The sequence below is a fragment of the Eschrichtius robustus genome, chromosome 1, assembly GCF_028021215.1.
Source record: "Eschrichtius robustus isolate mEscRob2 chromosome 1, mEscRob2.pri, whole genome shotgun sequence".
Taxonomy (NCBI): Eukaryota; Metazoa; Chordata; class Mammalia; order Artiodactyla; family Eschrichtiidae; genus Eschrichtius; species Eschrichtius robustus.
The window spans coordinates 34,798,976-34,816,547 of NC_090824.1; the positions used below are offsets into that span (position 1 = coordinate 34,798,976).

Genomic DNA, 17,572 nt, shown 5'->3' on the forward strand with positions numbered 1-17,572 from the left:
TGATGGAAAGCTTGTACCAGACATAGCAATAAAAGCTGAGAATCATCACTGTTCTTAAATTTTTGTCTACCTACAGAAGCAGGAAGGATCTCTGTCTGATGTTCTGAAAGCTAGATCCAGATAGGAAGAAGAAACACGAATGGATGAAGGAGACAGGTCTTTCCCTCAACTCAAGTAAGAACAAACAATGTCAGATAAATTATGAAAGACTTTGAAATGGGCAAAAAAGATGATTGGATGTCCAAACAACCTTCTGGGTTATTTGTGCCTTTCACTGTCTTTGTGCTATTTTATAAAAATTAAGCTGTAGAAAACTGACGGTGAACATGATTAGTATCCAAAGAAATGCAAATTAATTCTGTTGGTGGCGGTGTAATTGATTATTCTCCTGTGGATATAGAACAGTTTTGCATCCGTTAGCAGATTGATTTCAGCATTTCTGATTACCTATAGGTGTCTCTGTTCTTTGAATTCTTAGAACCAGTTGCAACATCTTACTGGTTCCCTCATTAATGAGTTAAATAAAATCACTGACACATTTTATAAAATAAAAAAATATGAGATTCATGATTTTATCTTTACAAAACTATACCTTAACAATTCTGAAGGCTCCACTGAGATGCCGTATTGATTTATCTGGCAAAACCAAGTAAACTCAATTGCCAGAAAAGTGCATTTTATGGGTGGCTTAAACCTGCATACATCTTTCTTTGGTTTCTGGAGTGTATGCCAAGTAGTAATAAAACCTGAAATCTGCTAACTTTTGGTTTCTCTATTTTTGCCTCCTCTATTAATTTTGGTTCTATGCATGGCCAATAAGGTATTCCCCTTTGTAGCATCAATGATTGAGAATTCGGTTTTATGGTCTGACCATTTGGTGATTCCTATAAATGGGTGATTGAAATCTATTCTCTGTTAGGTAAGAGAAGATAGAGAATCTGGTTTGTTAGTCTTTCTTGTTTATTTGTCTTACTGTCATTTTGAGCCTAAACCAATTAAGAATTTTGTGACCTCTAGGAAGGAAAATATCTATTTGTAGACTAATTTTTTTTGTTTGTTTGTTTCTGTGTTTACTCTTAATCTGTGGTTGAAGTTGTAGAGCTGAAGCTGTATTTTGAAAAAAAAAAAATTATTTATTTATTTGGCTGTGTCGGGTCTTGGTTGTGGCGCTCGGGATTTTCGTTGCGGCGAGTGGGCTTTTCATTGCGGTGCGTGGGCTTCTCTCTAGTTGTGGCATGTGGGCTCTAGAGCGTGTGGGCTCAGCAGTTGCAGCATGCGGGCTCTCTTGTTGTGGCACACGGGCTCTCTAGTTGCGGCGCACAGGCTTAGCTGCCCTGCGGCATATGGGATCTTAGTTCCCCGACCAGGGATCAAACCCACGTCCCCTGCGTTGGAAGGCGGATTCTTAACCACTGGACCACCAGGGAAGTCCCTGAAGCTGTATATTCTTTATGTGGTCGTGTGTCTATGTGTCTGTGATCCAGGAAGGCATTTATCTTGTTTTGTGAGTGTGAAATGTTTTCCTATTTCTGGAGTGTATTCATAAATTATATGCCTGTGAGACCACCATGCAGATTGGGCCTTCCTCGGAGTATGCTGCAGATGCAGGGTGTCCCCTACCCTGGGTCTCTCCATCTGAATTTCAATGTGATGGAGGTGTTGCAGGGGAACACAAGAGCCTCTCATCCCCAACTCTCTGGTTTAGTGGGGCATGAAGAGAAGAGCCCTGATCTTAGGCCCACAAAAATGTTTGCTTTGCCAACGGGGAGAAAACCGAACACACCAAAACACTTCTAATGTCTCTTAAATTAAAGGTACTCTATTCTGACTGATTTAGAGATAAGTACTTACATAAATAGAATATTCCTAAAGTTCCCAGATAATAAGAAAATTTATCTTGTACTATTTTAAATATGCTGCACTAAAAAAATATTCTTCTTATAATTTTAAGAATCAAGTTCACATAGTTAAGGTAAATCTCTGGCAAATGAGACTAGCTTAATTATTTTGGTTAATAAGCAAGCCCAGCCATATTCTTTCCCTTATTTATCAGTGTTAAGTAGGCAAATACATTTTATTTCGCTTGGGTTTGTTTTTTCCTAAAATTATATAGGTTACTTCATCAAAGAGTCTAACGCTATTCTTATATAATACTTAAGATTGTGAAAAATCTAAAATTTGGTTCAATTAAATAGAATCATTATTCTGACAAACTTTTAATTTCAATAGTAATTATGTTTGTAGAATGTCAGCTTGAAAATAATTTTCAAGATTTTTAAGTAATTTAAAATCTTGAACAGCTATTAAATTGGTTAATTAATGAATAATCATGAGATACCTTGATTTCTAAGTACAACAGAATACTCGATCACTGCTTACTAAGCATGACTTTAGTTAATACATTATACTTTGCTTATTTTAAAAAAAATTTTTTTTATTTTTATTTTTTTTTTATTTGGTTGCACCAGGTCTTAGTTGTGGCGGGCAGGCTCCTTAGTTGCGGCACATGGGCTCCTTAGTTGTCGCTCATGGGCTCCTTAGCTGTGGCATGTGCACTCTTAGTAGCAGCATGCATGTGGGATCTAGTTCCCTGACCAGGGATCGAACCCGAGCCCCCTACATTGGGAGCATGGAGTCTTATCCACTGCGCCACCAGGGAAGTCCCTGCTTCTTATTTTAATATGCCATAGAGAGGATATATCTTTGGGTCGTGTTAATGAGTATGTTTTCATTTTTGCTACATTAAGAAGGTACAAAGGGGATGTGTGTGGCTGTACAAAGTTGTATTCTGTGTGTTTATGAACTTTGCTAGTCTGCTAAAATGCTTATGTATGATTTGTCAATGATCGATGCCCCCTAATTTTTGCTGTGAAATAGAAATTAGTGATTTTCTTAAACATTATAATAAATATGGGTGGTTGCAATTATGTTAGAAGTAATAATGACAGACAAGTAAAACTATGCAGGTTCTTTCATTTTTCAGGAAAAAAAATATTTAAAAAAAAGTCCAATACTCAAAATACTTGGTCTCAGGACCCTTTACATGCTCTTAAATTAAAATCCATTAAGGATCCCTAGAGCTTTTGTTATGTGGGTTATGTCTATCGATATTTACTGTATTAGAAATTAAAACTAAGAAGTTAAGAATATTTATTTGTTGGTTCATTTGTAAACAGCAGTGATGAAGCTATTTCATGTTAACGTAAGTAACTTATTGTTTATACATTGTTTTATAATTTAAAAAATCTTTAATGTTCAGCTTAATAGAAGTCAGGTGGATTCTCTTATTTGCTTCTGTATTCAGTCTGATGAGATATCATAGATCATACAGCCACTGGAAAAACTCACTATACAGTCATGAGAGAAGGAGAATAAAAAAGTCAAATAAAGTCTTAGTTTTATTATGAGGATAGATTTAACCTTGCATACCCACTTAAAGAATCTCCAGGACCCTCTTTGGTCTGGAGACCACTCTTAGTTCTAAAGTAAAGTGTCAGTTTGTTCCAAAATATAAAAAAAGCATAATGAAGGACAAAACTCTGAAAATGACTTTGATTTGCCTTGGTTTATATTACCTGTGTTTGAAATGAAGCTGAGAAATATATTAAAATTTTAAGTTAAAAAAAAAAAAAAAAAAAAAGGTCATGAAGAACCTAGTGGCAAGATGGGAATAAAGACACAGACCTACTAAAGAATGGACTTGAGGATATGGGGAGGGGGAGGGGTGAGATGTGACAGGGTGAGAGAGTGTCATGGACATATATACACTACCAAATGTAAAATAGATAGCTAGTGGGAAGCAGCCACATAGCACAGGGAGATCAGCTCGGTGCTTTGTGACCACCTAGAGGGGTGGGATGGGGAGGGTGGGAGGGAGGGAGATGCAAGAGGGAAGAGATATGGGAACATATTGTATGTGTATAACTGATTCACTTTGTTATAAAGCAGAAGCTAACACACCATTGTAAGGCAATTATACTTCAATAAAGATGTTTTAAAAAAAAAAAAAAAAAGAGAAGTTAGAAATAGTTAGGTTTGTTTGATATGTTACCATTACAGGAGTTTCATAGGAAGGGAGTTACTGTTACATCTGAGAAGAAAGGCTCACTGTGCTCTAGGTTAGGTTTATGCAGGTAAAATGTCATTAATATAATATTTCAGAAATTGTATGCTTTATGGGAAGTGTCTGGAGATTTGACAGTGCCCTTGCTGTTCATAATATGTTTTCACCCTCAGGGGAAACACTGACCAAAACTTTTATGAAATAGTTACCTACTGTATACCAAGAGAGAATCTTACTTATCTTCTGATATTATTGGTTACAGTAATAAATTAAGCACAGCTATTAAATATCTACTAGCTAAGGAAAGCCTCTGTTTTACTTTGATGCTGGCCTGAAGGCTCTGCTATATAAGCTACAGTAAATAGTTTGTGTCTGCAAAAAAGACAGACTCAGAGCACTAGGGAAAAGGACAATCATAGGTATTTTGAACTATTGATGCTTCAAAGAATAGTCTCTAGGGTACAGGCTGCTGAGGTGATATAGCTTAGATAACTTTTGTACAGTACCAGTGGACTGAGTCAGGAATCCCAGGACTCTTTAGAATGAAAACAGATGGTTTCAAGAAAGCAGACTGATAACCCAAGATCTAGCAGAACAAGAAAAACATGAGACTAAATGAAATGTTAAGGGAAATAAAAAATATTTTAACAAATAATTTATTTGTTTGGAATATTGTTGATTAGTTTTAATATTCTATTGCTATATGGCTCTAGATGTGTAAAACAAACTCAAGGAGACCTATATGGTTAATTAATACTTTTGTTGCTAAATAATCAGGGAACACCTATGAGACCAGTCCTTTTCTGTGATCAGTAATGATCTTTGTGATTATTTTGATCATATGGGGTGGGGGAGACACTGTTAGGAAAAATTAAGAGACTTTGAAATAGGAAGAAACAATTATTGGATGTCCAGTCTAGCGTATCCTTTTTGATTATCTATACCTTTCATTGTCTTTGAGCTATTTTACAATTCTGTAGGTGGTGGAAAATTTATAGTAATGCACACAATTCTTTAGTTTTTAGGGCAAAAAGCAGATACTGTTTACCTGAAACTTTTGGTGTTTTATAAAAATGAAAACTCTTTGCAAAGGCTATGTGAAACAGGAGGAGGTGGGGGTGGGGAGAGATTTTGACGGAAGCAACTATGGAAGAGTCATTTCTCCTTGGCTGAGAAGAGGATAGAGGTCTGTGGGTCCCACAAGCAGCAGGGGCCCCTTCCCTCTGCCCTAAGACTCCCAGCCTCCCCATAATCCCAGTGCTATTAGCATGGCCCAAAAGAACAAAGACCTGAGATCTAATGGCATGACAAGGACACTCTAGATGTATCCAGCGAAGACTGGTGACCAGATGTGTCTCCTTGATGCTCTGTTGCCTCTTAAGCCCCTCCCAGTTCTTTGGCATAATTTTTGGAGGCAATTAACCCTATAGTGGCTTAAATAAAATTTCCTGCCAATTCTGTAGCATAGGTACTCACAGTAGAATTTAAGTTGAATCACATAAATAAATTTCTTGTGTACCTGAGTTTCTGCACTTAAAATTCATGCGTGCTACATAATGTTTCTGGATCTTTCCTTGACTTACTTCCTTGTCTTTTCAGTGACTGGTTTTCAGGCTCTGCCCTTGGGCTGAAGCAGATGTTCTCTCTCTTACACTTTTCTTTCTTTCTGCTACTAAAGTACACTGGAATTCTTTTGGGGACTAGAATTTGCAGGCTGGCAGGAGTTTGCTGCACTGATGCTTTCTCTCTTTCTTCCTGGTTCTTCTTTCATATGATTTCCCCCTCAAGGAGCTAGGAAGGACAATTATTAGCTCCTATGGAATACTCTGGGTTGCCCAGTTCCTAAAAATCTCCTTCCTAGTAAATTAAAGGTTTAGTGTAAGTATCTTACCACACAGAGAGTAAAAAAGAGAAAACCAATATGCTTTACTATATTGGCTGTTGACCTGTGAGCAAATCCCTGGGATAAATGACATCTTTGTTAGCACTAATAAAGAAGGTTAAGGATGAGAAGTGTTCTGTTCTTACCATAATTGAGCCACAATTGCCAAGCCTATGTAAGCTATAAGCTTGTTGCCTCTTCAGAAGTACTGGAAAAGCAAACTTCCGGTCTGCCAAATAGGTACTGTCCCATAATTAAGTTCATTAGCAACCAAGATAAGTTTTATATGAAACACTCCCTGGAAATAAGAAATTTAAAATTTAAGTACTCTTAACTTCAGGGTTTGCCCTCGTGATGCTCAGAGCACTTCAGGCAGTTTGATGGTAATGAAAACAGACATGCTGCAAATTATTTCTTATAGCTTTGCTACAATGCAGACCTCAGCCCCTAGCCTTTGTGATCTTGGGAGAGGACTGCAGCAATCTGCTCTACTCAGGGCTCAAGACCTCTAGGAGACTTTGAGGGAAGACTGACCCAGCAATCTGTCTGCTATGAAGAGAATACCTACCTACATTTTAACACCTTCACTCCTGGATTTAATTTGAGATGGTAAGCTCTCTGACTTATCCGTACTGCATACCTTTTAGAATGCCCAGAAATTTCTGAAGCCCTGTGGATTTTCAGCTTTGTGGGAGTCTGGTTATGGATACCAGATGACTACCACACCACTGTTAATCAACTGCATACTTCATGAACCTCATTTTTTCATACCTTTTCCCCCATGGACACACCCCCTGATGTGATGATGACATCAGCACGACTGATACCCTCATTCAAGGCATTGAGTAAGTCATCTGGGCTGGAAAAAAAATAAAGACAAATAAATTAACACACAAGGAAAAGATTTTAAATATAGTGCCAACTAAAAACTAGACCACCTATTCAATAAGTAGGCATTAACATAAGTACAGCACAGAAGTCTGTATGAAGTGGGAATCAAAAAGGTCTCTGCACAATAAAAGCATAACTCATTGCGGAGAAAGAAACTTGCAAGTGTGGAAAGAGTAGTTACTGGTACTTTCACAGGCTTTTTACTCAACAAGGCAGTATAATGAGGGGAGACAGTGAGGTGTGGATAGGCTGCCTAACCATCCCAGTTTGCCTAGGAATATCCCAGATGTAGTGCTGAAAGTTACATTTCCTAGGAAATTTCAGGTACACCAGGACAGTTGATCACCCTAGGTGTTGGAGACTTAGGACTCTTTAGAGGGAATATGACTTAATTTAGTTAGGCCTTAAGAAATGGGCTGAATTTTTACAGGTGGGAAGGAATGGGAAAGGGCCTTGTAAGCAAGAGGATCTGACTATGATGAAGCCTGTGGTGTTCTAGATGAATGGGGAAAATGAACTGCTTGAGTGAGGGACCTGACTTGAAACGGCTGGGATAGGTAGTGTAGGGCATGATTTTGGAGGGCCCTCAAGGTCAAGAATTTGAACTTCATCTAATGGGAAAAGGGTGGGGGGGGGTCCTTAAAAATATAAAGAGCCAGTAGGTGTTTATTGGGAAAAGGGTAGAGAAAAAAAGAACAAGGAAGGCAGAGACAGTATGAGATATTTTGAGAGGATAAAGGGACAGGGTGAATGTTAGGATTGAAATTAGTGAGATTCCTGACAGTCAACTGAAAAGACAAGTGCACCAGGCCCTCTGATTGTACAGATGGAAGGCCTGGGAGGAAGGATGGCATGAAATCAACAGTCTTATCCTATGGATGTTAGAAGGGTTGCAAAGGCCTAACTTGAGATTGATCAAGTGAGAAAAAAACAAAATGCCAAGCATCAGGGTTTCTGGAGGAACAGGAAATCAGGGAATAGCTGAAAGGGACTGTTTAGTCACAATCTTAAATGCATACAAAGCTACTGGGCAATGTGCACTGCACTTGCATTTACCTTCAAATGATGGGAGTACAGAAAAGGTGCCTTTTGAGGAATATTTGTTCAGCCTAAACCCCTGTTTTCTAAGAACTTTTTATTCTGTGGAGAAGGGAGGTATTCCCCTTTCTCCCCCATAGACATCTAACATGTACATTTAAAAAGGGAACAATCCTGGCTTCTGATGCTCTAGTTCTTGCTTTTAGTCCTTCTTGAGGCCTATTCTTGGTCTTGTGCTCCAGGAGACAACTCTTCCCATAAATCTTCCCATAAATCCCTCCCTTTGCTTAAACTAGACTCAGCAGGTTTTTGTTAACTTGAAATCAAATGATGTCTCAATGCGATAGCATACGTTCTCCCAAACCTCTCGTGGTAGTGAAGTTTGTTCATATCCTTTTCCCTTGATGCACTATTTCATGGGAGGATGAGGAGGAGGGAGAGGAGATGAAGGAGGAGGAGGAAGAAGAGGAAAAGGAGGAGGAGGAGAAGATTTGTAACTAGCACAAATTTTATCCAGGGGTGACAGAGGTAAGGAGAGGAACTTGAGATCTACCCGAGAGGCTCTCCAGGAGACAAAGTTGGGAGGTGGCACATTACAGAGATTAAGGGTGTGAACTCTGGAGTCAGACTGCCTGAGTTTAAATCCTGGTGCTACTACCTGCTAGATGTAGAACCTTGGACAAGTTGCTTAACCTTTCTTTGCCTTAGTTTTCCATCTATAAAGTAGGGATAGTATAGGGTTGTTATGTGGATTAAGTAACATTAATATATATAAGTTTGTGGGATAGTACCTGGTACAAACTGAGTTTTCAAGAAAGGTTGGTTGTTGTTGTTATTACTGTGGCACTGACAAAAGTTATCATACAAACATAACAACCTGGCAGAGTTCAACTTCAGCATATTTGACTGTTTTTATTTAGGAGAATATCTATGACTAACACAGAAGAAAATCATAGATTGGACCTCAAATACATTCACAGAACTGTATGTGAAAAGCCCAAAGGGCTCAATAAATAAGCTAGGCCTGGTTCCAGCCTGAATAGTCCCATTTACTATTAGGTTCTCTTAATGACTCTAGATAAAATTCTCCTGCTCCTCAAGCACTGGCCTGTCCATGAGTGTACCAGAGGTTGTCTGGCTTTGGTGAGCAAGCTCCCAAGGAGACAATAGTAAAAGTTTGAAAAATGGCTCACATGAGGTTCAATCTACAACACAGAGATCCTTTGAAATCATCCAGTTAATTGCTTATGCAGCCAAAAAGATACCCAAGTATGCAGTGAAGGTAGGATCTATGTGTAAAACATAAAAAAAAAAAAAAAAAAAACCTTAAAAAAAAATCCCTGACATGAATTTTGAAGCTAATTTGGTTGGGCAAACATCTTGGAAGAATTATATTAAAAAATGGGTGTATTTTTGAACTATGTATTTTGAACAGAGTTTTCATCAATCTTTTTCGTTTAGCTTTAGGGAAAAAATAACAAATTATTCTTTTGTACTGAAATACTATAAGATATGTATGTGATGGATTCCTGATCACTGCATGCCCAGCACTCTGGTCCCCTTGCCTTGCTGGATCATTAAGCTGAGCCAAATGGTTGGCCTATGGAGTAAGTGGGAAAAACACAAACACAGGGTGGTGTGGAATGTGATTCAGGTGAAGGGACAATGACTATTATCAACACAACATATACTTTTGTGTTAGTATAAGAGACATTAGCTAATTCTACCAATCTTACAATATTTAATTTATAGCTTGTCAACTCTACAGGATTATGGCAAAGTCATTGGAAACAAAGCAGCAGTGACATACACATTGACATCTTTGTAGGTGGGTAAAGTTCCTGGGACAGGCTAGCTGATGGCTGCAAATAAACATACTTTTCAGTGATTTCCGCCCCCCCCCCCTTATTCCTTGTTTTCATATTATCTGGGGAAGACTTTTTTCCTATTTTGTAAAACTGCAGAGTCATCAACTCTCCACATGATATTTTCTAACTTGCAGAAATAAACTAAAAGGAATTTTATACCAAGCAAGTCCTTACTGTAATTTATTATGTTTCAAAGAATACACTCAATGCTGCTTTCTTCTCTGTGGCTGGTGGATTCACAAAATCACTAAATCTTAAAATTGGAAAGGTCTTTGGGGGTCATTGTGCTCAGTAGCAGAGCTGGGAGCACTCTTCAGGGCCTGCCCTTCTCTATCTCCCTCTGCCCATCTCTTTAACTCTACTTTCAGCTGCATACTTCTGGTGTGTGGGATCTAGTAAGAGATCATAGCTTACAGGGACAGGGACCAATGTATGGCAATTGTCAGAGGATTTGTAACTTCACTTACACTGCATGATATACCTCCATTTATTATTTCACAATAAATCTCTGAGGTAGATTGAACAGTATGATTATGCCTATTTTACAGAAAAGGAAAGTGATATTCAGAGAGGCAAAGTAGCATATTAAAGGCTAGGCGGAGCAGTAAGTGGCAGAGCTAGGACTAGAACCTCTGTTTCCTTGTCGAGTGCCTAAGCAGAGTGACTGTCTAGTTTTTTCAGGCATATGATATGTCATACAAGGAAAACTCTCATGAGAATGGACCGTTATGCAAAAGCATAAAACAGAGGATGCTATGGCAGCAGGAGGAGATCTGTCTGGGATGACAAGAAAAGTGTATCTGTGAACATGTTAGTTCTGCGGAATGAAACAAACATAGTTCTGAATCCTATATTCAGATGAAAACTAAATAAGATTTTGATTAAACATAACTTAGGGCTTGCTTACAAGTCATAAATTTGCTCTCTTTTTTTGTGATTCATATTTTAAATGATGAAATATTTCTCACATAAGATAACAGTATAACACCCATGTATCCATCTCTCAGATTTGACAAATGCTAATATTTTCCCATATTTATTTCATATTCCGTCCCCCCAACGTTTTTACTTTTAAGAACTAAAAACTGAGTTTGCTTTCTAAGACTAAGAGATTACTCTGAATAATGATAAAAAATAGGTAGCAAGGATTATAAGCATGGATATTATAGTAGGATAAAAATAATTCATGATTTTCTCAGTTTTTTTAAATAGAGAGCATAGCATATTAATTTTCGCAAAGATAGGAGAGTAAAATGAAAACATAATATGACCTTATATGTCTTATATATGACATTACTTCCTATATGTAAGATCAGTTGATATTTAAGAAATAAAATTAATGACAATAATTCTCTTGTTTTAAAAGAACAGTACACTGTCACACTTATGTGTTAATTTTACAACTCTATGATGTAGGCAGAGCGAGAGGTCAATGAAATTCACAGAGGTAGTGACAGGTTCAAGGTCACCTATGTTCACTCTACTGTTCACACTGTGAAAGACACTTTGTTATATACATCATCAGAAAAAAGCTATTTATCATTTTTATCTTAGTATATAAATATTATTTGTGTATGCCAAATAGTGATGATCAAAAACCATAACTTGTACTTTTTACATTTGAAATATCTTCTCACCATTGCCACTGGAAGGGATGTTCAATTAAGCAGATTAGTAAGTTTTCTAGGTATATACCAGTAGCTTCCCTTTTCTCAAAGAGCAGCAGATCTTAAAGGGATATTGTGATATAATTTAATTCTTTCTTCATTAAAAACTGCAGTTTTAATTAGATTTGAAAGGTGATTAACCATTTCTTTAAAGATAAATCTAATACTAGCATTAATCTTGATTTACTAACACTTTCTATCCATTTTCACTTGAAATAAGTACCTACCCATGGTTTTCTGAGAGTACCAATATTATATGAAAACATTCTATAAGAGCATTGATTTAGTGCTAAATGCTAGAAATTTAAGTACTTGGTGACAGTAAACAGAACTGTCAACTGAAGCCTGAGTGTGTCAGGGCCTAGAATCCAGTTTTGTCTCTACCGCTGGGATGACTTTGAAAAGTGAACATCATTTCTTGGGGTCTCATTATCCTTATTTATAAAATGAGAACATTTGGACTAGGTCCTTTCCATGTCTAACATTCACTGATTTAAAGCACTAGAAGCTGATTGGGATGCAGTTTAAGCACAAAGGTATTATTTTTAAGTTGACCCAGAAGTCTACTTAAAAAATACTAAGACTGCCCTATCCCTAACAGCTGGGAAAGCCCAAACCTTCATAACTAAATGTCCAGGAAGCACAGAGGCTTCAATAGAAGACTGGCAGCTTGCTATTGCTGCTTTGCCAATTCAGGAGTTGTGATTTCCATGCCTTTTACCACTTTGATCCTCTTTTCCACTACAACTACATTCCCATCAGGTCTATGGCACCCTAGCAGCTTCTTGAGGGCTGAGGGTGAATACAACTCTCAGTAGGTAAAGGAAAATACCAGCAATTTAAGCTGCCAGCAACTGGAGGGTGGAAGAGTAAGAACGATAGTTAGGATGGCTCTTAGTGAAATCAACATGTTGGGGGAAATAGATAATTTTAACAACAACAAAAACAACATACAATTAAAGCACTAATGGAGATTCATTTACAACCTTAAAAGGATGTTCTGGAACAAAAAATATAATTTTCAAAGTTTAAAATTTAGTAGATGAAGGTGAATATAGTCCCTGTTGAAACTCAATTAGTGGCATGGAAAACCAAGTGGTAGAAATGTCTCAAAGAGATGTACAAAAATATAAAATGACACAAGTCATGCAGGAGATGATAAGAAATTTGGAGGACACAGCAAGACACTGACATATTATTAATAGGAATCCCATATGGGAAAAAAGGAACTGATAGAGGGGGAAAATAGAGGAAAATTTCATTTATTTGGAATGACTTGGGCTTAGAGATTGAAAAGATTTACTAAGTTCCAGGTAAGACTGACAAAAAATTATAAACCTAAAAATGTCCTGGTTAAATTTTATAATTTCAAGGATAAAGAGAATATCTTACAAGCTGTCAGACAGAAAGATTAAATTTACTAACAAAGAAAAAAAGAATACTGGTTTTGGACTTCTTACCTACAATACTAAAAACTATAAAACAGTAGATTAACATCAACGTACTCTGAGAAAAAAGGCTTGCAACCCCCAAATCCTATATCCAGTCAGACACCACTCACCTGTCAGGACAGAAGAATAATATTTATGAAAATGTAAAAATTTAGATAATAAATCAACAAGTAATGTTCTGGAAAAATTACTCTAAATGAAAAAAATTAACCAGATCAGAGATCTCAAGATAGGGGAAGATGAAGAGTAGAGAAAACGCTAGTAAAATACACACACATTTATAAACTATATTACTAAATCTAAATGAATAACAATCAAATCAACTGGGGGATTATAATATATGTACTAAACATGGATTTCCCAGAAGTTGTAGAGACATACTGCAAAAGAAAACTTAGTAATAGTCTAGATTTAAAAGCATTATCTCAGCAATGCCTAAAAGTTGAAGGAGTGGGAGGAGATGGGAGAAGTAAAAGTGTTCTCAAAGTCTCATTGGTGTACGATGTGCATGGAAGAAATGGGAAGGCCTTGTAGGAGGGATATAGTGAGCACCTTTTAAAAATATAATAGTGGAGAAATGAATATTTGATTATTAGTATCAGAAATTAGAAGGAAAGCATGAGGGGGATGGTAGAGTACAGCACACCTTCTAAAATAATGAGTGAAAGGGAACAAATAGCACCTGGATCAAACCAACAATAGGGAAAAGGACAAAGAAGAAATAACAAAGTCTATTAATAGTAAAAATAAAGTAAGATGGAAGGAAAAAATATCAAGAGAATAATATATAGCAAACTTTATGGTAAAGCAAAATGAACGTCAAGCTAGGATCAGGGTTACAGTAACCTAAGGCAAATGCAAAATTGAGTTTTTTAAAGCTCAATTCCCATTTGGATGTTATTTTTAAGGGATACACGTAAAAGAGATGAAAGAATAAAAATAAAAGGTATGCCCAGAAGACACCAGGCTAATGTAAATATTCAAAAAAGTAGGAATGGCATTTTAATGTCAAAGTGGAATTTAAAGTCAAAAGAACTAAAAAGGATAAAGAGAGGAAACTAATTGTGATAAAAAGCAAATTTATAAAGCTGATACAATAATATATGACTGTCTCACAAGTCATGTTCTCATTTTATCTAGGCTTCTTGATTGACCTACCAAATCCCTGCACATTGTAGGCACTCAAGAAATGAATGAACACTGGCCTCAAATTAATCTCTCCACAGTAGCTTTGGGAATGAATAATGTACAATATTTACAACTATAATGATATTATGGGCAAATAATATTGTCTGTGGGTGGAAGAGAAGATACTACTAACATTTACATAATCATAAGTAGCACTTTCTTTGAGAGGCTGTCATGTAGAAGAGGGAGTCAATTTATTTGGTGTTGCTCCAGGCAGAATTAGAACTAATGGATAAGAGAAACAGGGATAAAGACTTTGGCTCAGTGTAATAGAAAAACATCCTTGCCATAACAGCCATCCAACAATAAATGTTCTCCTCATGAGGCAAATAATATCTTTCTCACTAAAAGCATCAAACAAAAACCTGATGGCCAGCTGTTAGAAATTTTCTCTAACACCTCCACTGAGTAAAATATTGGAGAAGCTAACGTGAGAAATTCCTTTCAATTCTAAGATACTGTATTCTATGGAAATACCAAAATTTATATAATTAACACAATGACTATTTTCTCTTCATGTATAGACTGAACCAGAGATGGAGAAACTGATGCAGACATTGCAATATAATACTCAGCTTGTAGATCACACTTGTCTCCCTCTCACTTTTTGGACTTCAGGAACATTTGACTATTTGACTTGAGTGAAAAAAATAGAAGCATTTTCCCTCCCCCAAGCTATGACATTCACCTTCATCTTGGAAGATGGTCACCAATAATAATAATAACTCTTCCTAGAGTTGTAACTTAATTAGATGTCAAAAAAGCTTAAAGTTAATAGAAAGGTAGATAAAAGAGAAAGGAGAAGTATATCTCAAAATAAATCTATCAGAAAATGAATGTGGCTTTCTCAAGACTTTACATACTAATCAGTTCCTGTGAAGGAGGAATATGTCTAGAGGGTATGATATCTTTTGACTATTATATCTTCTCAGATTTCAGTGGGTATTGGGGGTCCACTTTCAGTTCAGACTCTGCTTTTCAAAATTTCTATCTGGAATAGGGCCAAGATGGCAGAGTAGGAAGACCCTGAGCTCACCTCCTCCCATGGGCACACCAAAATCACAACTACTTACAGAGAAACTATCGATGAGAGTGACCTGAAGACTAGCAGAAAATCTCACTGGTGAAGGCAAATATACAGTAAACGTAGTAAACCAACCACTCATAAAGCTAGTAGGAAGCTTAAATGAAAAAAGTAGTAAAATCATCTATATTCACAGTACGTAGTTAAGGGTATACAAACAAAAAGATATAAAATATGATGTCAAAAATATTAAACATGTAGGGGAAAGTAAAAATGCAGGGTTGTTAGAATGTATTTGAACTTAAGAAAGCATCAACTTAAAATAATCATGTATATGTGTATGTAAACCTCATGGTAAGCACAAACCAAAGATCTATAAAAGATACATATACAAAAAGAGAAAGGAATCCAAACATAACAATAAAGATAGTTATCAAATCACAAGGGAAGAGAGCAAAAGAGGAACAAAAAAGACCTGCAAAAACAAGTAACAAAATGGCAATCAGTACACACCTATCAATAATAACTTTAAATGTAAATGGATTAAATGCCCCAATCAAAAGATAGAGTGGTTGAATAAATTAAAAAAAACAAGACCCATATGTATGCTGCCTGCAAGAGACTGACTTCAGATCTAAAGACACACATAGACCAAAAGAGAGGGGATGGAAAAAAGATACTCCTTGCAAATAGAAAAGAAAAGAAAGTTGGAGTAGCAATACTAATACAAGACAAAATGGACTTTAAAACGGAGAATGTTACAAGAGACAAAGAAGGACATTACATAATGATAAAGAGATCAATCCAACAAGAAGATATAACAATGTAAAATATATATGCACCCAACATAGGAGAACCTAAATACATAAAACAAATATTAACAAACATAAAGAAAGAAATTGATAGTAACACAATAACAGTAGGGGACTTCAACACCCCACTCGCATCAACGGACAGATCACCCAGACAGAAAATTAATAAGGAAACATTGGCCTTAAATGACACATTAGACCTGATGAACTTAGTTGATACATACAGACCATTTCATCCAAAGCAGCAGAATACACATACTTTTCAAATGCATGTGGAACATTCTCTAGGATAGAACACATACTAGGTCACAAAACAAGTCTCATTAAATTAGAGAACAATTGAAATCGTATCAAACATCTTTTCTGATCACAACACTATGAGATTAGAAATTAACTATAAGGAAAAAAACTGCAAAAATAACCCCAAACCTGGAGGCTAAATGATATGCTACTAAACAACCAATGAATCACCGAAGAAACCAAAGAGGAAGTAAAAAAGTACCTAAACACAAATGAAAATGGAAGCACAACAACCAAAAACTATGGGACAGAGTAAAAGCATTTCGAAGAGGGTAGTTTATAGTGATATAAGCCTATCTCAGGAAACAAGAAAAATCTAAAATAAACAACCTAACCTACACCTAAAGGGAAACTAGAAAAAGAACAAACAAAACCCAATGTTAATAGAAGGAAAGAAATATAAAGATCAGAGGAGAAATAAATGAAATAGAGACTAAAAAAGCAATAGAAAAGATCAATGAAACTAACAGCTGGTTCCTTGAAAAGATAAACAAAATTGGTAAACCTTTAGCCAGACTCATCAGGAAAAAAAGAGAGAGGACACAAATAAATAAAATCATAAATGAAAAAGAAGTTACAACTGACACCATAGAAATACAATAGTTCATAAATGATTATTACAAACAATTATACGCCAATAAAATGGACAACCTTGGAGAAATGGATAAATTCCTACAAACGTACAATCTCCTAAGACTGACTCAGGAAGAATTAGAAAATATGAACAGACCAATTACCAGTAATGAAATTGATTCAGTAATTTAAAAAACTCCCAACAAACAAAAGTCCATTAACAGATGGCTTCACAGGTGAATTTTACCAAACTTTTAAAGAACGGTTAATGCCTATATTTCTCACATTATTCCAAAAAACTGAGATGGAAGGAATACTTCTGAACTCATATACGAGGTCAGCATCATCTGATATCAAAACAAAGATATCACACAAAAAAGAAAACTATAGGCCAAAATCACTGATGAACATAAATGCAGAAATCCTCAATGAAATATTAGCAAAGAGAATTCAACAATATGTTAAAAGGGTCATATATCATGATCAAGTAGGATTTATTCCAGGGAGGCAATGATGGTCCAATATCCACAAATCAGTTAATGTGATACACCACATTAACAAACTGAAGAATAAAAATCATATGATCATCTCAATAGATGTAGAAAAAGCTTTGACAAAATTCAACATCCATGTATAATAAAAACTCTCAATAAAGTGGTTACAGAGGCTACATACCTCAACATAATAAAGACCATATATGACAAACTACAGCCAACATCATATTCAATGGTGAAAAGCTGAAAGCATTTCCTCTAAGATCAGGAACAGGACAAGGATGCCCACTTTTATTCAACATAGCATTGAAAGTCCTAGCC

At 36.2% G+C, this 17,572-nt stretch overlaps 1 protein-coding gene across 2 annotated transcripts in view; it reads right to left on the reverse strand.

The window, feature by feature from the left end:
* GPHN (gephyrin) overlaps positions 1 to 17,572 on the reverse strand; it is a 632,089-nt gene that overhangs the window by 22,670 nt on the left and 591,847 nt on the right. For both annotated transcript variants that reach the window (XM_068543944.1, XM_068543950.1), the window contains one exon: positions 6,717 to 6,804. In XM_068543944.1, the coding sequence (XP_068400045.1) occupies positions 6,717 to 6,804 (88 nt within the window). The remainder of the gene's footprint in view (positions 1 to 6,716; positions 6,805 to 17,572) is intronic.